Consider the following 24,199-nt stretch of genomic DNA (forward strand, 5'->3'; position numbering starts at 1 on the left):
GGGTGCTAAGATAGTATGGCGATGACGAATACACGCTTCCAATGTGCGTTCACCGCGATGTCGCCAAACACGGATGCGACCATCATGATGCTGTAAACAGAACTTGTATTCATCCAAAAAAATAACGTTTTGCCATTCGTGCACCCAGGTTCGTCGTTGAGTACAACATCGCAAGCGCTCCTGTCTGTGATGCAGCGTCAAGGGTAACAGCAGCCATGGTCTCCGAACTGATATTCCATGCTGCTGCAAACGTCGTCGAACTGTTCGTGCAGATGTTTCTTGTCTTGCAAACGCCCCCATCTGTTGATGCAGGGATCGAGACGTGGGTGCACGATCCGTTACAGCCATGCGAGGCCGTTGGGATCCAGCACAGCGTTCCGTATTACCCTCCTGAACTCACCGATTCCATATTCTGCTAACAGTCATTGGATGTCGACCATTGCGAGCAGCAATGTCGCGATACGATAAACCGCAATCGCGATAGGCTACAATCCGACCTTTATCAAAATTGGAAACGTGATGGTACGCATTTCTCCTTGCACGAGGCATCACAACAACGTTTCACCAGGCAACGCCGGTCAACTGCTGTTAGTGTATGAGAAATAGTTTGGAAACGTTCCTGATGTCAGCACGTTGTAGGTGTCGCCCCCGGCGCCAACCTTGTGCGAATGCTCTGAAAAGCTAATCAGTTGCATATCACAGCATCTTCTTCCTGCTGGTTAAATTTCGCGTCTGTAGCATGTCATCGTCGTGGTGTAGTAAATTTAATGGCCAGTAGTGTAATATGTCAACCTCAAATATACGTTCAGTATTATTTTAAAGTTTATAGCACATGAGAGCGAAAATCTTTAAGCGACCTTGTGTAGGAGTCAGTAGATATAGCGAATATCGCTGCATATATTTTAAAAAAGGCCCCTTATTGTGTGGCTGCATTTTATCGATGCGCGAACGAGTGAAAAAATGTTTGTTTTGGGTGACAGGATGAGCGATATCTGTAGCAAGTAGGTCGCGAGACAGATAAGCGAGTGAGCTGGTGAGGCGGCGTTTCACACGGCAGGCGTCGCCCACGGGATTCGGACATGGCCCGCTCTCACGTGAGTACCCGTCGCCTCTTATCCGCCGCCCGCCGGCCACGTCACATGGCCCGCAGCGCGCCGCGAGGCCTATTCGAAGAGCTGCGACCAGCGCTGCGCTCAGCTCCGATGTCCAGCAGAGCGTACGGGTGAAGTTCAAGAAGTAAGTTGTAATCAATTATTTGCTGAGCCTGGAACATCTATTGATCAAGGCGTTGTACAATACACCGCAAAACGGTAACGTGACTGTTTCTCTACGTGGCAATCAGAATCTCATCTGAATGTTCCGCTGATCTTACAGATGCATGACTATAATTATCCGGCACCTTTGAATGAACAACGTTTGCAGATCTTCATCGTCGTTTCCCACAACTCTATCAGTGAAACGAATTTCGTTTTCCCAAAGCCGAATATTTTACTTTGTTTTGTTAGCTTGACAGTGCGTCAGCATCAATGTACGACATTCTGCGGACATACTTATGAAAATATGTCTTACATTTGATATGTTTTATGAACATTGATTTCTCAGGACAAAGCTAGCCGTTAAGTGCTTATTTTTCTTGTTAATACGTATCTTCCTGTGTCTCAGGAAATTATTATCACGGAGAGCGGCATTTCAGACAAACTATAAGGCCTGACTGCATTTTGTCTGCGCTCAAGCGATAATATAGTCGATTATCATTGCTCCAAAAGAAACGATGTTTTCGAATTTATTATGGTGAATGTTCATCGAAAGTGAGATTATCATCTGGAGTGCCCCAGGTCCGCCGATGTTTTCTATCTACATAAATGATCTTTTGGATACGGTGGATAGCAATGTGCGGCTGTTTGCTGATGATGCTGTAGTGTACGGGAAGGTGTCGTCGTTGCGTGACTGTACGAGGATACAAGATGACTTGGACAGGATTTGTGATTGGTGTAAACAATGGGAGCTAATTCAAAATATAGATAAACGTAAATTAATGCAGATGAGTAGGAAAAAGAATCCTGTAATGTTTGAATGCTCCATTAGTAGTGCAGCGCTTGACACAGTCTCGTCGGTTAAATATTTAAGCGTAACATTGCAGAGCGATATGAAGTGAGACAAGCATGTAATGGCAGTTGTGGGGAAGGCGGATAGTCGTCTTCGGTTTATTGGTAGAATTTCGGGAAGATGTGGTTAATCTCTAAAGGAGACCGCTTATAAAACACTAATACGACCTATTCTTGAGTACTGCCCGAGTATTTGGGATCCCTATCAGGTCGGATTGAGAGAGGACATAGACGCAATTCAGAGGCGGGCTGCTAGATTTGTTACTGGTAGGTTTGATCATCACGCGAGTGTTACGGAAATGCTTCAGGAACTAGGGTGGGAGTATCTAGAGGAAAGGAGTTGTGTGGATGTAGAAACTTCCTATTGCAGATATATGCTTTGATAATAATAAGAATAAGGAAGGAAAAACTGTAGGACGGAAACAGTATGCTTAAAGAAGTGCCGCTGTGAGTTGCGTTTTTTATGATAAACCTGCAAATAAGTAATAGCAACGAAAAACATTCAGAAAGTTACCCAATACTTTCATATCTAAATAAGTATATGCCCTCAGAATATGTGTGTGTGTGTATGTATGTGTAGATCTTATGAAGGGACTTATGAGGGCATACGATAATGGGATACGATAACTGTGCAAATTTGTTTCACAGCGTTATGCAGTGCCTTGATGGATAGATGTTTCGTCTAATGATTGACTATAACTTACTCTATTGATTCATGTCTAGTTGCTTAGTCACATCTGCGTAATGTGACGGCAATTTGCACGTTCATAGCATTACATACGATCAAGATGGACCGCCTTCGTGTGAGACATGTCTCAGAAACAAAGAATAAAGCTTGCTCCCTGCAGTAGATAGTGAACATGAACACTAGACGTATTTTACGATCCTCTACTTATTATATACTTGTTTTCAACAGATATGAGATGTGTTCTTCAAATTGCAAATAATGAATGTAGTAGAATACATTACCGGATATCCAATCAGATAACTTTCTCTGTGTTTGAAGCACAGTCAGCACAATATGTATGTGTTCTACTATAGTACTATAGTACGTTTTGTATGTAGATATTCCTTACTCGTAATGTGATAACTGTTTTAATTTCGACGCCAGCTGAGTTGTGTTACTAGGATAGCTGTCGCTTCTCGTCGGTATGGAATGCACTCAATATTTAAAATTTCCTTTAGCATTAAATCTTTTCTGGTTACAATGTAACATGCGCGGTTTTTTTTTTTATGTATACGAGGTATTTTATGATATTCTGTCAGTGGTTCAACATCAGGGGAGAATGATGAAGGTGTTACTTGATGATCCTCATATTCTAGTGAGCATTTAACCATACAAGCCTCCCGGGCACGTAGTGTCGCATGTTGCTCTTGAATGTTAATTAAGCATGTATATGACGTAGAGTCTGTGTTGTGTCGCTGTGCGCTGGACAAGGCGGGAGTCGTGAGGAAGCAGTACAACTTACACATCAAAGCTCTTACACATGCTGTTGGTTGGTTCGAAGCCTGTCTGAGGAGGCGAGAGACCAGGATTTTGCCGCCGACGGACATCAGCGCGCGGCAAGAATCCTATCGGCGCTCCCGAGGATGACTATCCGAAACTGCACCCCAAATACTTAAAAGTAAAAGAATAGCCGCATTGTGATTAATTGGCCCTTGTAAGGGATCCACGGCCCCTTACTCAAAGATGAACATATTTTACTCGCACCTGTGGAGCACAGGCCAAGAATCCGATGGTTAGTCGCATGCGACCAGCGAGTGTTATAGTTGTCAGTTGGAGTTGGGCAGTAAATGTGGTGGTAAAGACGTAGCTAGAGGAGGAATAGCGCACCGACGGAATGTGTGTCCCAGATCAAGGTCATTTAAATAAAAAGCTTAGTCTGTCACATTACCCGACTACTAACAATGCCACAAATTTAATCAGGAGTGTTTCTCCCTTCTTCAGAAGTGATTGCATAACAGGCCCTGCTATCTTTCCACAATTCCAGTAAAGAATAGATAAAGCACACTTCCCATATAGGAATTGTTTCATTCTCTGCTCGTGAACGCTTAGTAGGCTGCAGATAAGACACAGACAAAGTGGTATGTTGGTATCACTGTAAGAGCGCGTTCCTGCCAGCAAAGTTTTGTATTTCACGTAGGGAAAAGAAACGTTTGTGCATAGACTTTCTGTGCGGCGTAAGGGTAATGCCGAAGAACGCCTAAATGTGCTGAAACTTGTGATACTATGATAACGTTCTGCTAAAAGCATTATCACCAATTGACAAAAATAAACTAATGTAATGAATCACACGTTTAATCTGAGTGTTCACGCACGACGACCAGGTCATAATACTAATATAGTTCTTCTATCTTCAGCCAACATCCTCTCTTGAGTGTTTTGTATGTTGAGTACTACTGTAAGAATCACGAATTAAGGAAAATTTGAGAAAGACAAAATTAAACTATCTAGCTACTGAAAGTTTAGTTCTGAAATATTTATAGTTAGGTTTGTCAGTGCATCGAGTAAAGAGAAGTCCCGGGCGGGAAGGCGTGCCGGTCGCTCGCACTACCCAACTGGCCGGTCGCTGGCCGGTCGCTGGCACGCTGGCGTTTTAGTGTCGAAATCCGGTGTGCCGGCCAGTCTGTGGATGGTTTTTAGGCGGTTTTCCATCTGCCTCGGCGAATGCGGGCTGGTTCGCCTTATTCCACCTCAGTTACGCTATGTCGGCGATTGCTGCGCGAACACTGTCTCCACGTACGCGTGCAACACAATTACTCTACCACGCAAACATTTGGCGTTACACTCGTCTGGTATGGGACGTTTCCAGAGGAGGGGAATGCACAATAACCCTGGGTTCGGTGTAGGGTGGCAGTGGGGTGAGTGGACTGCTGTAGCCTGTTGTGGGGTTGTGAACCACTGAGGGCTACGGTGAGGACAAAGCCCCTCCGTCGTTTCTACGTCCCCAGTTCAATACAGTACAATACAAAGTGAAGCTGAAAGTACTGAATCTAAAAAGTGGAAATAAACGATTACCGCACTTTGTGATATTTAAATTTAGAAGAAGAAAAGAAAAATTCAATGATGGCGTTAGGGTTTGTGTTTCCTGATTCCACTGAATTAATCTGTGACTGCTGTAAAGAGCGTAGGAGGACACCTATTTTTTTGGATAACTATCTAGATTTGGAATGGAACTTTCATTGAAGACTCTGTACGCACTGAAAACTCTATAGGATCGTACACGTGGAACGAACTGGTGCTAGACGGGTACGAAGCCATGTAATTCCACTAGACATCCTTTATAGCCATTTATTTCTTGTTATCAGAAAAGACTTATGATCGACACTTAACACCAGCTTTATCAGAGACCTTGTGAGCGTATGTTATCTGTTTGACAGTACTTCAGAACAAAAATTCGGGAGCTTTATGTAGAGAGCAACGATGTAGCGAAACGTCAGTCGTCCACCTAACTGAATGGCACGAAGGGAAATGTGGTTGTTCGGGCTTTTGGCAGGCGGCCAAACCAATGTGACCGGATAGCGTGTCAGTGGCACCTTGCCATCGTAGGTATAAATTCTTACGAATTTCAATTAATTTTCACACTTCCTAAATATTACTTCATCCCTACAGTGGCGGTGACATTAATGAATTGTGTAGGATTTGTGTAATTTGCTTTGAGATTTCTTATACAGCTGCCATCAATCTGTCTACTCCCTGCTTTTCAGGAATTTGGCATATATACTCGAAGTTTGCATCTCCCAACACTTACATGAAAACTACGCTAAAACCGACCAAGAGCCCTTATGTGTAAAGCCCCCATTCTTGTACAATCGATGGTTAAAGGTTAACAAATCCAACGTTAGCATAAGTCGCTGAAGAAAGAATATAGTGTAACAGTAGATTCACAGTAGATTTAAATAAGGTACTCTCTGGCAAGAAGCAAAACTTCTGCTTCAATCAGTGTGTGAAAAGCATGCTGTACGCACAGGGACATACACTGACCAGTCATATTAACGTGACACCTGTTAGAAGCCCGAATAACCACTTTTTACAGCTGCGATCGCGGCGAGAGCAAGAGCTTCACTCACGTTCTGGAAGATACCGACAGCGGTGCGGACTTGAGTGTTGTGGCGAACTGCGCGAGGTTTCTTACGAGAGGAGTCCGATCGAGGTCGTTCCATAGATTCTCGACTGAATTTAAATCTGGTGAGTTCCATGAACTTCGAACCACGCAAGCAGACTGCGAGCTGAGCGACAAGTTGAATTGTTCCGCTGGTAGATAGCATCGTGCTGAGGAGAAACAAGCTGCTTCAAGCTGCTCGTAGTAGTGGACACGGTTCCCAAGGTTTGATCCTTCTAGAATGACTAGATCGCCCAGGAAATGGCACGAACACATTCCCCACACGATCGCGCACCCTCCTCAGGCCTGGAGCCTTCCAACGATTGTTGAACGGTGTTTGCTTCCATACGTTTCACCTTGTACACGCCGACGGCCATCTGTTCGGTGGAGCATAAAACATGATTTGTCTGGAAGGTCATCTGTCGCCACTCAGTGGATGTCCAATCGCGGTTCGACGCCGCTCGAGCTGGGGCACTCCTCTTGTTAATACTGAGCCTGACTTGCTCACTTTCTTCTGATGTACGGTGGTAACTCTTCAAGGGGATAGTCGGGACGGCGCAGCATTCTGACTTCTCTGTCAGTGGGTTTGTCATCTCCACTGTCCGCATCTCATGGTCGTGCGGTAGCGTTCTCGCTTCCCGCGCCCGGGTTCCCGGGTTGTATTCCCGCCGGGGTCAGGGATTTTCTCTGCCTCGTGATGGCTTGGTGTTATGTGATGTCCTTAGGTTAGTTAGGTTTAAGTAGTTCTAAGTTCTAGGGGACTGATGACCATAGATGCTAAGTCCCATAGTGCTCAGAGCGATTTGAACCATTTTTGTCAACTCCACTACTTGCGAAGGCATTACTTTTGCAGTGGTCACTGCTCCTCAGTGAGAGCCATAGGGACTGGGATCAGGTAGAGCCTCAGGTGAAGTAAATACACTTTCTTCCAGGTGTTACAACAGCAACAGCAACAGCGGCCACATCTTAATATTTACATTTACATGAACATTAAACATCTGTAGGTGATAGTTCCTAACGTTAGCGAGATGTGACGTATATTGATCATGTGAGTTCCCAACTTTCTTCTCCACAGCAGCGCAGCTCTGTTAGATACACTGTATTTGTAACTGTTCAAGTTACTTTTCTGTCCCTCTAAATGCTTTTTCAACCACTCACAATAAAGTTTCCACATTTCAAAACATTACAGCGGATTTCATACTTTCTGCACAATTATACATACATACTTTCATCGTTCACTCTTTACTCGTTTACAGTTGTCCATAAGCAAATTTCCTCTCAATGCTTATTATCATATGTCTGTGGGGACATGCACATGTAACTTCCAGACGTACCATACCTCATCTACATATCACCAACCCGTTTTTTTATGCAGTGACCAAAACTTGTCTCGAAGCAACCATACATTTAGGAGCATACATTGTCTTACATTTGTATGCTTTCTTGATGTCCACGATTCACTACCAAACAACACTATGGCCCAAACGCTTATCCTCAGCCATATATTTATGACCTCGTTTCGTCCGTCATGAAATATCTTGATTCCAAGGTACCAGGATTCCTTAATTTAGTCGACTTCGTGATCACCAATTTTGATATTAATCTCATCGCTTATTCTCATTTCTGTAACATTCATTACTTTCATATTTTCTCGCTTTACTCTCAATCACATTAGATTAATCCATTCAGCAGATCATGTAATTCTTCTTCACTTTGACTGATGATAGCAAAGTCATCAGTGAATCTTAACCACTCATATCCTTTCACTCTGAATTTTAATCCCATGAATCTTCTCCTTCCAACGTAGTCATAGAAGATTGCCTTCTTTAATGTCATCAACACTATGAGCCTTCATATTTCTTAGGCGTTGTAAAAAGGATGTGTCATCTTTGTGTTGCGCAGTTCTTCATTTTATTCATTATAAAGACGTGACAGTATTTTAATGGGTACTTGTGTGAGTATTCATCTCAGGAATCCACCTGCCTGGTCGCAGTGGTTTTCTTTACTGCACAATGGTCAGTGAGATGGAAATGGCTTCACTTGAGGTGTCTACGTCCTACAGATGCGTCCATTAACAGAGGAGAAAGTACGGCGCCCATTTGCGAAGTTCTGCTGAGAATTTGTCCCTGCATGTTGGTGAATAAAGGCGAGTTTTCATCGTACTCATTATGGAGAACTAAAACCAGACATGCGACAGCTGTAAACGCTACACTTGGGAATCGGCGGTTGCTCAGAGTCATGACAGTTTTTTAATAAACTACCACTCTTCACTTATGATGCAGCAGCTGACAGTCGATGCTAAGAAGGTAAGTAATTTTGGAAAATAATTTAAAAATGGTCAGGAACACAGTTTTTACTGTGCGACGTGGCATATAAGTGCGAAAGCTATCACACAATCAGCTTAACATATCATGCGTCAAAGCTGCTGTCAAAACTAATACACAGAAGTATGGAAAAGAAAATTGATGGTCTATCTGATAGCTTTAGGAAAGATAAAGGCATCAGGAGAAGTTCTGACGTTGCACTTATTAATGGATGCACGGCCGAAGAAACATGAGGATACACTCATAGAATTTGTCGACCTAGTAAAATCGTACGGTAACGTAAAATGGTGAAACAGGTGAGAAAATCTGAGCAAAATAGGGTTAAGCTACAGGGAAATGTACGAGAAGCAAGACGGGCAGTAAGAGTAGGACACCAAGAACGATGCGCTCGGATTCAAGAATGTAAGGGATGCAGTCTATCGAGGAATACATCGAAGAACCTGAGACAGAAACAAAATAAACGTTCAAGAGTGGGTTTAAAATTGAGGGTAAAATCATATCAATGATAAGAGTCGCTGATAGCATTGCGTACTCATTGAGATGAAGAAGAGTTTCAGAATCTATTGATAGAACTATTATAATGGGTACAGCGTATGGATTGAGAGTAAACAGGAAAAAGACGAAAGTAATGAATGTAGCAAAAATGAGAACAGCGAAAAGCTTAATATCAGAACTGATGATCACCGTGTAGACCAAGTTAAGTAGTGCTGCTAGCTTGGAAGCAAGGTAATCCATGAGAGAGTAAGCAAGGAGGACGTAAAACTCAGGTTAGCACAAGCAAAGGCGGCATTCATAGCCAAAAGAAGTCTCCTGGTATCAAACATATGCCTTAATTTCAGGAATAAATTACTGAGAATGTGCGTTTGGAGCACAACATTGTGTCGTACTGAATCGTGGACAGTGAGAAACCGGAGCAAACGAGAAGCGAAAAGTTTCAGATGTGGTGCCACACAAAAATGTTGACAATTAGGTGGACTGATAACATAAGGAATGATGAGTTTCTCCGCAGAAAAGGAAATGAAAGGAACATATTGAAAACAATGACAAGGGGAAGTGACAGTATGATAGGTCATGTTTTAAGACAACTAGGAATAACCTCCATGTTACGAGAGGAGCTGTAGAGGATAAGAACTTGGGATAAGACAGAGATTGGAATACATGCAGCATATAATTGATGTCATAAGGTGCAAGGGCTATTCTGAGGTGAAGGGGTTAGCGCTGGAGTATCAAACCACTCACAGAATGGCGGAAGCTACATACGTTATATTTTCCTTGTACAACGAACTGCTGGTGCTTTCTGGAGGAGAAATGAAAAATTATACCAATCTATTGTAGACTCAAGCTGCTGTATAGCACCTTACCGTTTTAGGCACTATTCTCGCATGCCACAATACGTAAGTATCTGTGGCGCAAGCCCGTGATCGACCGATTGGCCTGAATGAAGGAGAGCACAGGGAGGTGAGAGAGGGTGCCAGGCCTCTTACCCCAGCCGCCCTGTAGCCCCGGTAATGATCTCCGGTACTCATTTGATAGCAGCCTGACGACGAGTGAACCTGGGGTCGTTCTCGAGGAACTAGAACGACGAACAGTCCCCACCCTTATCGGGAATTGAACGCGGAACCTCCAGAGTCAGAGACCAGTGCTCATCCGTTATACCAGCATGGCATATGATACAATATACTTTGGAAAAAAATAACAGATGTTGTGTTAGGAGTTTCCTTAAGGAATGGGGAGTAGATATGGTGTTCATTTGCCTGTTCGTGTGCTGATATTGACTTTGTAAGCGAGGTAATAGTCTCTCTTTTTTTGTGCTCAGAATCTGTTTTTCCCTGTTACGAATGTGGACATTTATGATTCACAGTTTTATAAAGGTACTGAAATAAGTTTTACAAACAAACATATGTTCAAATGTATGCAGAGGTAGTGATTTTTTCAGTGATGATTACAGCAGAATATTCGAGAGGTATTTGAGTAAGTCAGTCTGTATCAAAATATCATGTAATTCGGGTGGCCATTTTCGGAAAACATTGGCCATTTTCAGATCTGGTTGCCTGAAAACTCGTTGCAACAACTGTTGATCAAGCGGAACTAATTCTACGACGGGTTTTTCATTTATCCATATCTGAAGATGACCTGTACTTGCTGAAACCGATCATCGAGAATAAACATAAACACTGCGCTGAGTGCGTAACATTGGAACTACAGTACTATTTCTCTGGAGAAGTTTACGAACGTCAGGTGAAAAAGAAAACACACAAGTGCGTATAAGGAAAAGCAGGTTGAAAGAAGAAGAACTTTGAAAACTGAATGTGCAACATGATTCGCTTCGATCTCAGCCTCCACGGAGAACGAAGGAAAGTTCGGTAGACTTTAGAATATGTAAATAAGACTTAAAAACACCAGTTAACTGTACGCCAATATTATAAAGGAAGAGTGTATTTAACTGATAAATATCAATATGTAAAGACACATTTCCAGGATGGCCACAGAAGATGCTTTATAAAAGTGGAACTTGTCTGGCGAAATATATTCTGTAACCGCTGATAAGATGAAAAAACCAATACTAACTGATAGAAAATTAAAGGTATTCTGATATAAACTGTATTACTCAAAAATTTAAATATACAGATCACTGTATTGTCTCCTCGATAGTCTAACGCCGTCTTTTAGTAGAGAATTCGACACCTGAAGAAAGAAGACTAAAGCGATGTAAGTGATAAAACTGTACTTAGTGATATAGTTTATAAATAAGGCCAAGCTGTCTGCTGACCATCTGCTCGACACTGTTCATTTTCGATCTTGCTGTAATATATTGGCATCATAACGGAGATAAAACAGTATGTTCAGTTTCAGTTTTACTACGTTTAATCTACATTTATGTGAACATTTTCTCCATTAACTTCACTCATTATGGTATTATTTTTCAACACTAAGTCCACAGAGCTAGGCCGAAACAGAAAATGTACACACAATTAATGGATGTCAGAAGGAAATGAAATTGATGCTGCGTGTGAGTAATGGTGATGTTAGTAAGTGATGGGATTTTCTGATCAATCTGATGACATTACTCACAAAGGGTCCATACGTTTTTGAAGTTACAGTGAGCGAAACAGGGGTTTCTGTACTTTATGCTATTCTACCATAGAGTAAAAATACTTCTGGAGTAAGTATTAAGATGCGCAGAATTGATTTTGTGTTGGCAACATACATTGCCAAAATGGTCAAGTGACATTGGAACGGCATAAGTTTGTTCGTAATGCTCCTTATAAAATATGAATATTATTATATCGTTAGCACAGATTCACATCGAAGAAACTATGGATTTAGTATAGGCTTTTTGTAGACGTCATAACAATCTGCGTTTGATACTTGGAGTAAACTGGGCTCTTGGTTATGAGGAGCAAAATGAACGAGCACCACGTCACGCCAGCTTTATGTCAGCGTGTATTTAAAGGTGCAGGAATATTAGCCGGAAGAATTTCAACTAATACTCCCATTTTTTTACAGCACAGACGCGGGAAAACTTCCGTTTATAAGAGAACGCGACACTGTTCCCTGACAGTGTTCTAGCAATAGTGGACACAGGAAGATACTGAAGAAGATCGCAGCAGAGGGGTCCAAGCGTCGATTATTTTAGAGGAAATATGAACCCACCTAACCACCCAGAAGATTTTACCTTTAGTATATTTACACTGCTCGTCGTGTCACGTCCGTCCGCTTAGCCCAGTACCTAAAGGTGAAAGCGAGGCTGTGACTAGCAACCTCGATACATAAGGTCGGAGTATAGTATCGGAATAGAAAACTAACAACGTAAAAGTTTATGAATTGCCAAAGATAACTACATAATGTATATTCTCGATCAGTAATGTTTAGTAAAGTGCTGAGAACTGAAACAACATTTCAAATTATCGACATTGGTTTGGTAGGGAACATATATAAACACAAACATCTCAAACAATAGCTGTAATTAAATAAATGGAGACTGTTTACCTTATCGATTACGTTTTTTCCTCAGGTAACTAATAACGTCATAAACATCTATATGTTTATCCTATGTTAAAGGAGTTAAAAGAGTTAACATATTATTCAATGCAAATTTCTTCATCAACTTGTTTCTTGTTTACGTACATTGTGGGCGTCAGCTCTGTTCTGTTATTGTTAAACCCAATTAATTGTCGCTTTCAGATATCTGACCTCGCTTGTGTAAGAACATTAAACGGGAAAAATATCCAAGCTGTCATGAAAAATTTACAATTTGCTGCGAAAACAAAGTACAATAATAGCTTGGAGATCACTAATGCAAAAAAAGCCCCACAGAACCCATTACTATAACATGAATGAGTCCGATGAAAATAGGCTAACTTAAGATGTTAGCAGGTGACACTATCGAGAAACCTTCATCTTCCGTGGCGTGACGTGACGATCTGTTGGTGACCTATGTGAATGTTGCATTTGAAATGCATTCTGGAATGTTTTGATGTCACTTGACATGATGTTGACATCCAATGTGAACTGGTCTTAAGCAGACAGCGTCGTCCCGAGATCATATGACAGTTTCAGCTTAATGTTGACAAAGACGCAGAACGAAATGCTCATCTGAGAGGTATTTCTGCTCTATGCGTTGTATCAGTGATGCAGTTGATGAGTTCCTAGGGTTATGAGTCGCGAATCGACTGTTCTACAGTAGCGAATACTCGACAGTGTAGTGTTTACTTGCTGCGTGTTTGTTTCCTGTCAATGATTTATCTCAACGTGGTACCCAGGTATACTGGACATCTTTGACACTCTGCGGTAGGTCGCATAGTGTTGAAATTTGGCGTCAGTAGTGAGCTGCAGGACGGATTACTCTCTGTTATAACTGTTGCTTGTAACAGCTTAAGTTTTGCAGCAGTCGATTACACACCACGATGCAGCATTATAACGTGTCTGTTGTTTATGTAGTACAATGCTCCAAATTGGAGAAACTGTCTCGCTTATGTTGGTTTAAATTGAAGCCTATATGAACATGAGGTGACCACTGTGATGAATTAATTACAGGAGCTACTGCTTGCTGCAGGCAGCATCATTAGTCTACGCTAGTACAGTGGTCTCCATACGACAAGGAGGATGACTCAGCCATACTCAGCAGCAGGGGGCAGCGTGCAATGTGACCCGCCAGTGAACTGCGTATTTATGCTGTATTTGTCTGCAGTGTGCACCAAAGGGAGCGCGTTGAAAAACTAGCGACCATCTTTCCTTGTTATACTATGACGGTCATATTATCATTTCTGCTTTCATTATGGATGATATGAAGCAAACCTGACGTTTCTCGAGAGAGTGAGGAGCACAAGTAATGTTCCCATGTGAAGCAGCATTGGTAATAGACTGGAGACACAACAGCTGGAGCCCGCGGCTTGGAGCAGAGATAGAGAACGCTCTGGAGGTGTCACATGGTATTCTCTGTCTCTTTCTGTTCATATCACACCTAATTATACCCTTCTTTTGTACCCTTCCCTCAGTGTGCTGCTAGCTGATACAAGACAACACTCATTAACCTGCTGTCAAAACCGTCAACTTCTTCTTCACGGCACGACATATTTCAGGGGTGAACCTACGAATATGACGCACGAATAGAACCAGCATGATAGTTAACACTCATCAGCAGGTAAATTACCTCCGATATTACGTTTTTTACGTGAAAACCTTTTAAAAATCAGACATCACAAAATAATCGTTTTGCACACTAAAGTAGTTCATCTTTCACAGAATCAATCTTTCATTGTGTGCACTGTGTCTGAATTTTCCTCGCAGATTAAAAGTGTGTGCCGGACGGAACGCGAACCTGGAACCTGGAACATGGAACCACACGTCCTGCGGGTAGTCATTTTACGTGCTGAGATACCCAGACACGACTTACGAGTCCATCTCACAGCTTAATTTCCGCTTGTACCTCTCCGCTACCTTTCAAACATAGTTCTCCTATAGACCTTGTGCTACTAACACATCTAGAAGAAAAGGTACTGTAGAGAAAATGCTTAGCCACAACCTGGGTAATACTTTCCAGAAAGAATCTTTCACTCTGCAGTGAAGTGAGGGCTATTTATGAACTTTCTAGTTAATTTTTGGTAACTTGTGCTCTCATGAGAGAAGGCCATGGTTGATAGAATATTTTGGTCCCTGACGTCTCGTTGTGTGAGAAACCCTCAGAGGGAATGGAGACGTAAGTAGTTGATTCACCAACATAAGCTGCTGTGAAGTGAATCGATGTTCCCTGTACCTCTTCAACTATCTGAAACTGCGAACTGTCCACTGGTGCCAACGCAACGGCTGAGTTATCGAAAGTTTTGTGCGGTATAGTTGAATAAATGCTGTGTACAGTGGTTGGTTTTGTAGTGTAGTGTACGATGGAGAGTCCAACATCACCCTCCACTCTTAAGATGTCGGGAAACCGATGCCACTAAAGATGTAAACTTTATCCTCGAAATTCTCCTTTGTAAAATAAATGTAGTCCAATTAGTCATAAACTTCAGTTTTGAGGAAAACTATCCATGGTCTCGCCGCGGTGCTTGTGCATTAAAACTCGGCGTTTCGAGCATGACGTCAGTAGCCTTCCTTACGGCTACAACTTGTTGTACTCTCGAAGGTGAGATGGAGGTACCCTTCGAAGCTCTGTGTTGTACATCAGAACTGACACAGCTGTAAGAAAGAGATCCTTGTTCACAATAACAACAGCGCCAAAATTTTCGTGAATATTTATTTCTGTCTTCATTGCTTAGGTACGACAGTTTGTAGATGCTTTTTGATGGGACATATTTTGCTCAGGGGTATATTTTCAGAAGAAGAAGAATCTTACCTGATTTTCTCCATGGGATTTTGTTTAATGAACTTTTCTTAATTGATGCTAGAGCAGTTTTTGATGTTGCTAAGCAACAGTCACACAATAGTTTTTAAATGAACACACTGTCATTTCACTGTACTGTTGTTCATTTAATTGCGACCCAGGTTTCCGACTTTTATGACAGGACATCGAGCTTAATCTCCTGCAATATAAGTTAATGACATAAACTCAGTCACTGGAAAATGGCATAAAATGCCGAAACGTGGATTGTAATTAAATAAACGACAGTTCAGTCAAATGGATATACTCACTTAAAAAATTAATTTATAGCGTTTGGATTCAGCTTCAAAATTTTATTCCAGCGTTCTTTTTTCTAATACGTAGGTTGCTGTTATCCAAGAAAAACCATTTTTCAAAGCCTTCACTTTCAATGTAATGTTAATATTAAGCCAAGTATTCAGCCACGTTATCGATGAATTGACAAAGAATTCTTTCCCAGTATTTTTTTTCCTCCAGTACATCGGCCTTGCTTATCTCTGGACAAACGCACGCATGTGGCCACAGCAAACATTTTTATCCTCTGATAGTAACAGAAGACGTGACATCTGCGGCTTGAAGACGTGATGTAACACACGTCTAGCCTCTCGCTGATACGGCATCGTTATTTATCTCATTTTGTACGAACAGTGTTAACGGAAAATATTTCAGAGAATTAAGATTCAGTGCATCACTAGTTTGTTTGGTCGCAGGATACGTTGGCCAGCTGATCAGTGAGCTGTAGCGCATGGGCATCGTGTGTGACTATCCGGGGTTCGGTGTTCCGTCGGGTAGACATCTCAGTTTTCACCATCGACTCACCTGCTGCGTGCAACTGGATAGCACAAGAAACGGTGTCCGGCGAAACCTGCTAAAGGAGCACAAAGAAAACCAATCGAGTCTCAACAAAATTCTGTTGGGTCTACAGAAAAAATTGATGTTGGAGTAGAGTGAGAAGCTACAGACTTTTCGAAAGGTCAAAAAAAAAAAAAAAAAAAAATTCAAAGGAGAAGTTTAACTGAAACTATGTTTAGCATCTACAGTAACTTCGAGTTACAGTGCTACATTTTTCAATTCGTCCCTGTTGGGACGTGTCCACGATTACACCGTGAACGAAGCTGCCTGATTTTCTGTTACATAAACACAATGTCCAGCGTGTTCACAAGGAAACATATACCGTCCTCTGTCACGCAAGACAGGGTAAGCACAGTAGTCCTAAGAATATCCTAACCGACAGGGACTGGAAAATGCCAATGAAAATCAGTTTCAAAGGCGACGTGCATTAATAAAGGTCGACACGAATTAGTTTCCTAGCAACACTGTGAATGGACTTTCACTCACTGGGCATTTGAAATTGAGTACCTCGCAGAGGGTCGTTGCTCACAGCAGCATAAGAAAATTAACGCGTTCAATGCGACCAAAATGATATGGAAACTCTACAGTAGCCGACTGAAGGCGTGTATTGTGAGGTTTTTTTTCCAAATGGTGCAACGTGTTGAGTGCAGCGCTGGCCCACTGTGTGTGGAGTGCAGTTCAGGCCGGAGGTATTTACGTCATATTTTTCAGGCGTTTTTCGTCTAGGACACACTCTGTTACTGTGTGTATGAACCAGGATGTTTATCACAACACTATTAGTGATCAAGCGTTGCTCTTTTTCTACATCTTCATGATGAATGTCTTGTGGGCAATTTCGTCTTCCGAGAGGCCAACAGCCATAGTCACAGGACTGCTAGCATATGTTCCTGGTTTGTAGACCACTCAGACCACCTGTGACACCTCAATTAGCCTGATAAATCAGCCACTGAAAATGTTTGAACTCCTTTGGAATTGAGGGTGAAATTTACAGCCACTCAAAATGTTTGAACTTTTTTGGAAATTAGGGTGAAATATACAAGGGGGACTTTAGTAAGTGATGCAATACATCTTCTGCTGACCAATTTAGAATGAAAAAAAAAAACGCGGAATTTGTTACGGGACCTTGTGGAATGTTCTCGCTTCAGGCCCTATTGTTTCATAAGCATCCTACAGTTGGCGGCGTTATGCGTAGCCTTCAGATAGTTTTGACGGAAAACCAGAGGCTCGCAGATATTTGTAAGCTTGCAGCATGTCTACGGAGACCTGGCAGTGAACAAAAGCACGGTGAGTCGTTGGGCGATACGTTTGACATCACAGCAACAAGATCGAGCAAACCTGTTCGATCTGCCGCATGTGGGACGGCCACATATAGGTATGATTCCTGCAGAACTGGAACGTGCAGACATTCTCATTCGACTTTATCGATGGATCACAGACACACCTCGTTGCTCAACCGGATGTCTCCGTTGGTGGTGCTGACACACTCGGCCACCAGTTTAGGTACTCACAATGTGTGGCCGCTTCTTTCCTCGCTGCCTGACAGAAGAGCATAAAGAGCAAAGGAGGCCATTCCAATGAAGGATGAACTCCGCGGCGGCAGTTCATCGATGAAGGACGTCGACCAGCAGAATGGTACCATGGAGTATACAGGACATCCCAGCAAGGTTGCGTAAGGCCGTCGTACTGAACGGACGCTATGTTGAAAAATAGGGTTTTGTAGCCATAAGAGTGGGGAATTATATGGTGTATTAGTATCATGACGTAAACTAACAAAACATGTCTTGCATTACTTATTGAACACCCTCAAGGCAGTCAACATCCTCGCAAGTTCGTAGCTCTACGCGATCTAATTGTCAATAAGTATCATCTAACATACCTGAAGAAACTTATGGGCTCCCTTCCTAGGCCAATATCGCGGCTAGAGGTTATGTTGCACGACCGTGTATTAACGTATTCATTTTACTTAAAGTACGTTTGCACTCGCCTTTTAATCAATGTGTAGAGAAATCAGATCACAGACTATGTTGGAAGGAAGCTAACATTTCATTCGCAGCACTTAGGTGGGAGGCAGGTGAAGCAACGATTGTTCACTGTCCTCGAAAAATGTGTTAGCGTTTCTCTTATCCGTTACAATAACCTGCATGAAAGCTGATGTTTCAAGTGGGATGGTACATGTGTCGGCGGGACAGGCTGTGTGGGATCAGCAACTTGAAAACCATCGATTTAACAGTAAATAACACAAAAATGTGAGGCAGCATTTTCTTCTGCCAGTTGTTCGTTCTGAGGACGGTCAGAAGATAACAAAAGCTGCTGCGGAATATTGACTTCCACGTGTGTGACTGCGGCCCCACAGAAAGGTTTATTCACTAGGCTTCCAATTCATAGCCACGCAAAGCCTAGAGAAAGCCAAGAGACCATTCGCAATGCAAGATGAAGACGAATACCACCTAATAAGAAGAGTTGTATTATGTTTCTTCTTATATATTTCTCGTGGCTCTTTCGGACTATACATACACGAAAGCGATCGGAAAAGACCGAAAGTCACGGTCAGCAATAAGAAGAATAAGAAAATAGTTTAATTTCTTTAGCGTCCGCCACAGGACTTTGAAACCTCCTATTAATTGTATGGTCGCACCTGGTGACCTAGAAACCTAGGGATTTCCTTGGTTGACAATACTGCAAGAAGTCCGTGAGAAAATATTAAGCTGCTATATGAACTTAAAAAAGAAAAGAAGATGATGTTATTCGTATGATATCTGCGCCTTTGACTGTCTGATGTACGGTTCTGAACTCAAGCGCTACACTAATCTCTAGTCAAATTTGCAAGGTCAAACGCTTAATGCGCCGACTGAAACAATCGAAAGTTTATCAGTTGTACATAAATGCAACTTGTATTTTATCGGTAACGATCCTTCATATTCGTAAGATGTTAATGAATATACGATGTGTAGCACTATGTTTATCTATCTAATGACGTGCGAGAATACAGCTGACACTAAATCATTTGTGACTGGATTTAAATAAAAGTTAAAAAAGTCACTATTATTTCTGAACGACTCATACACTGTTTGTACCTTCGTGCTTATGGGTAAACAATTCACTTTCAGAGCTTTCAGAACTGCTGTGCAGTTCCATCGGCTTGACCTTACTGAAAGTGAATTGTACACTTTTTATCACCACCATTCAAGAAATACATCACCGTTCCCAAGAGGTCAATCGTCTTACACACGCATGTTCGAATAATACGAAAGTTCTTTTAAATATTTAACAACTATTTCACTCATTTTATAATCCTTACTTGTGATTCCTTTCAATGACTTCAGATAGCGTCTGATGTATCTCTCCACAACGAATAACACACAAGAGTTTTCTTGCAAACTACCGTCGAGGTGGATAATATTAAGAATATTTTCGGAACTCTAAGTTGAGAGGTGCAAGTATTTTTAGTAATTACTAAAGATTAAAAGAAAGAAAGTCGTAAACAAACTTAATCTTCGTTACCAGTGACGATAACGAAATGTTCGCACTTTTTCGATCACGTTTTCACGTTTATTCAAACGACAGCTAGTTATCAGCATCCAAAGATACCCGACTAATTCTTTCGTTCATCATTCTGTTACCCAAGGATGTTAATGAATTATCTGGGAAGCTTCCAGTGTTTATCGGCAGTTTAAATGTGCAATATTAACTACGGAGCCTTGGTCTAGGGGTAGCGTCTTTGATTCGTAATCAAAACGTCTTCGATCCCGGGCTCGATCCCCGCCACTGCATAAATTTTGATAAATAATCAGCACTGGCGGCCGAAGACTTCCGGCATAAGAAGTCAACCTCATTCTGCCAACGGCCTTGTCAAAGAGGGTGGAGGAGCGGGTAGAGGTTCAAGGCACTCTCTTGTCCTAGGGGTGGGAAATTGCCCCTAAAGGCGGAAGAATCAGCAATGATCAACGACATGAGGATGCAGAAGGCAATGGAAACCACTGCATTAAAGACACGTAAAGTGTATCCACAGGACATGTGGCCTGTAGTTGAAGAAGTGTCATGATGATCTCTCCACTGGCAAAAGATTCAGGAATAGTCCCCCATTCGGATCTCAGGGAGGGGACTGTCAAGGGGGAGGTTACCATGAGAAAAAGATTGAATAATCAACGAAAGGATAATGTTCTACGAGTCGGGACGTGGTAGGGAAACTAGAAAATCTGAAAACGGAAATGCAAAGGCTCAATGTAGATATAGTAGGGGTCAGAGAAGTGAAGTGGAAGGAAGACAAGGATTTCTGGTCAGATGATTATCGGGTAATACCAACAGCAGCAGAAAATGGTATAACAGGTGTAGGATTCGTTATGAATAGGAAGGTAGGGCAGAGGGTGTGTTACTGTGAACAGGTCAGTGACCGGGTTGTTACAATCAGAATCGACAGCAGACCAACACCGATAACGATAGTTCAGGTATACATGCCGACGTCGCAAGCTGAAGATGAACAGATAGAGAAAGTGTATGAGGATAATGCAGTATGTAAAGGGAGACTAAAATCTAATAGTCATGGGCGACTGGAATGCAGTTGTAGGGGAAGGAGTAGAAGAAAAGGTTACAGGAGAATATGGGCTTGGAACAAGGAATGAAAGAGGAGAAAGACTAATTGAGTTCTGTAACAAGTTTCAGCTAGTAATAGCGAATACCCTGTTCAAGAATCACAAGAGGAGGAGATATACTTGGAAAAGGCCGGGAGATACGGGAAGATTTCAGTTAGATTACATCATGGTCAGACAGAGATTCCGAAATCAGATACTGGATTTTAAGGCGTACCCAGGAGCAGATATAGACTCAGATCACAATATAGTAGTGATGAAGAGTAGGCTGAAGTTCAAGACATTAGTCAGGAAGAATCAATACGCAAAGAAGTGGGATACGGAAGTTCCAAGGAATGACGAGATACGTTTGAAGTTCTCTAACGCTATAGATACAGCAAAAAGGAATAGCGCAGTAGGCAGCACAGTTGAAGAGGAATGGACATGTCTAAAAAGGGCCATCACAGAAGTTGGGAAGGAAAACATAGGTACAAAGAAGGTAGCTGCAAAGAAACCATGGGTAACAGAAGAAATACTTCAGTTGATTGATGCAAGGAGGAAGTGCAAACATGTTCTGGGAAAATCAGGAATACAGAAATACGAGTCGCTGAGGAATGTAATAAATAAGAAGTGCAGGGAAGCTAAGACGAAATGGCTGCAGGAAAAATGTGAAGACATTGAAAAAGATATGATTGTCGGAAGGACAGACTCAGCATACAGGAAAGTCAAAACAACCTTTGGTGGCATTAAAAGCAACGGTGGTAACATTAAGAGTGCAACGGGAATTCCACTGTTAAATGCAGAGGAGAGAGCAGATAGGTGGAAAGAATACATTGAAAGCCTCTATGAGGGTGACGATTTGTCTGATGTGATAGAAGAAGAAACAGGAGTCGATTTAAAAGATATAGGGGATCCAGTATTAGAATCGGAATTTAAAAGAGCTTTGGAGGACTTACGGTCAAATAAGGCAGAAGGGACAGGTAACATTCCATCAGAATTTCTAAAATCATTAGGAGAAGTGTCAACAAAACGACTATTCACTATATGAGTCTGGCGACATACCATCTGACTTTCGGAAAAGCATCATCCACACAATTCCGAAGACGGCAAGAGCTGACAAGTGCGAAAATTATCGCACAATCAGCTTAACAGCTCATGCATCGAAGCTGCTTACAAGAATAATATACAGAAGAATGGAAAAGAAAATTGAGAATGCGCTAGGTGACGATCAGTTTGGCTTTAGGAAAAGTAAAGGCATGAGAGAGGCAGTTCTGACGTTACGGCTAATAATGGAAGCAAGGCTAAAGAAAAATCAAGACACGTTGATAGGATTTGTCGACCTGGAAAAAGCGTTCGACAATATAAAATGGTGCAAGCTGTTCGAGATTCTGGAAAAAGTAGGGGTAAGTTACAGGGAGAAACGGGTCATATACAATATTTACAACAACCAAGAAGGAATAATAAGAGTGGACGATCAAAAACAATGTGCTCGTATTAAGAAGGGTGTAAGACAACGCTGTAGCCTTTCGCCCCTACTCTTCATCTGTACACCGAGGAAGCAATGATGGATATAAAAGAAAGGTTCAGTAGTGGAATTAAAATACAAGGTGAAAGGATATCAATGATACGATTCGCTGATGACATTGCTATCCTGAGTGAAAGTGAAGAAGAATTAAATGATCAGCTGAACGGAATGAACAGTGTAATGAGTACACAGTATGGTTTGAGAGTAAATCGGAGAAAGACGAAGGTAATGAGAAATAGTAGAAATGAGAACAGCGAGAAACTTAACATCAGGATTGATGGTCACGAAGTCAATGAAGTTAAGGAATTCTGCTACCTAGGCAGTAAAATAACCAATGAGGGACGGAGCAAGGAGGACATCAAAAGCAGACTCGCTGTGGCAAAAAAGGCATTTCTGACCAAGAGAAGTCTACTAATATCAAATACCGGCCTTAATTTGAGGAAGAAATTTCTGAGGATATACGTCTGGAGTACAGCATTGCATGGTAGTGAAACATGGACTGTGGGAAAACCGGAACAGATGAGAATCGAAGCATTTGAGATGTGGTGCTATAGACGAATGTTGAAAATTAGGAAGACTGATAAGGTAAGGAATGAGGAGATTCTACGCAGAATCGGAGAGGAAAGGAATATGTGGAAAACACTGATAAGGAGAAGGGATAGGATGACAGGACATCTGCTAAGACATGAGAGAATGACTTCCATGGTACTAGAGGCAAAAACTGTAGAGGAAGACAGAGATTGGAATACGTCAAGCAAATAATTAAGGACGTAGGTTGCAAGTGCTACTCTGAGATGAAGCAAAGATGATGCTTCATATGCATTCATGACAGTGACGAAGCGTGGAATTTTTTCTAGGGTAGACCTAGAATTAGGAATTTCGGAAAAAGAAAAAAACTCTTAAAACAAAAACTTGTGAATGAGATACACTGCAAAAGTAACGTAGTTACGTATGTCTACCAAGACTGGAACTACTACAGAAATTGTTATAAATAAATGCATAAAAGTATTAAACGGCTCCACATTAATAAAAACAAACCACTTAGAAACTTACCTTTACATCTTTTTATAGTTACTTACATCCCCTTGTCCTTTTTTTCTGTGCGTAAACAACAATAACAAAATATGAACTCCTGTCATTTGGTTGAACATTTCGCATTTCCCTTCTCTACACCTAAAATCGTCAAGTTTGGCAGATTGTCATTTGAAAGCAGCTTTTTACGCATTTTAAGGTACTCATGCTTCTTCCACAAGACGTGGTGGTTGCTGAAATTGCAAGAACCAGCGACAGTAATTTCACATATTCGGAGAACACGCTTTTTAATCCACTGTTTATAATGGATTTAAGGAGGTTCTGAGGCTGTAGACGTTTAACATCACTGTTATGAATAAACGTAAGTTCTCCTTTCAGTTTTTCACTGTCAAAGAAAGTATATACTTCAAGTGGTTTTTAAGCTTCATAGATCTGGAAATATTTTATTTACAGGTTCTGTAGAATAAGTTTCATTAAAGTCCTAGAACCTAGTTTCCATGTTGACTACTACCGTGTCAATTATTTCAAATGCTAGTTTCTGTTTCGTTAAAATTAATTTCAAATACTTCTGCTGAGTTTATAAGACCTCCAAAATGCGTTTCAGACTAATTTCCTCACATCTTAGTTTCCAAGAGCCTTAATGGAGTTTTCAATTTCGACCTTACAGCGTCTTATGTTCACGGTCTTTCTTTGCAGCACGTCAAACAAGATACATGTATGCTGTAAAACAGAATTACCTAGCTACAGTAGAAGAAGAAAAGTTTGATCATCCAGTATACTATTTAGCTCAATTACTTGATGCAAAAATTATAGTCCTACACTTCACCTCTTATCACA

The 24,199-nt window shown here is 41.6% G+C and overlaps 1 protein-coding gene across 3 annotated transcripts in view; it reads left to right on the forward strand.

Moving 5' to 3' along the window:
• The first annotated feature begins 1,038 nt into the window (after positions 1 to 1,038).
• The window catches only part of LOC126344047 (uncharacterized), a 524,480-nt gene continuing 501,319 nt past the window's right edge, over positions 1,039 to 24,199 (forward strand). For all 3 annotated transcript variants that reach the window (XR_007565159.1, XM_050001989.1, XM_050001991.1), the window contains exon 1: positions 1,039 to 1,094. Coding sequence is in view for 2 of the 3 variants with exons in the window: in XM_050001989.1 (XP_049857946.1) it covers positions 1,080 to 1,094 (15 nt within the window). In the remaining variant the exon portion in view is untranslated. The remainder of the gene's footprint in view (positions 1,095 to 24,199) is intronic.

This window comes from Schistocerca gregaria, chromosome 1 (genome assembly GCF_023897955.1).
Source record: "Schistocerca gregaria isolate iqSchGreg1 chromosome 1, iqSchGreg1.2, whole genome shotgun sequence".
In the NCBI taxonomy this organism is placed as follows: domain Eukaryota; kingdom Metazoa; phylum Arthropoda; class Insecta; order Orthoptera; family Acrididae; genus Schistocerca; species Schistocerca gregaria.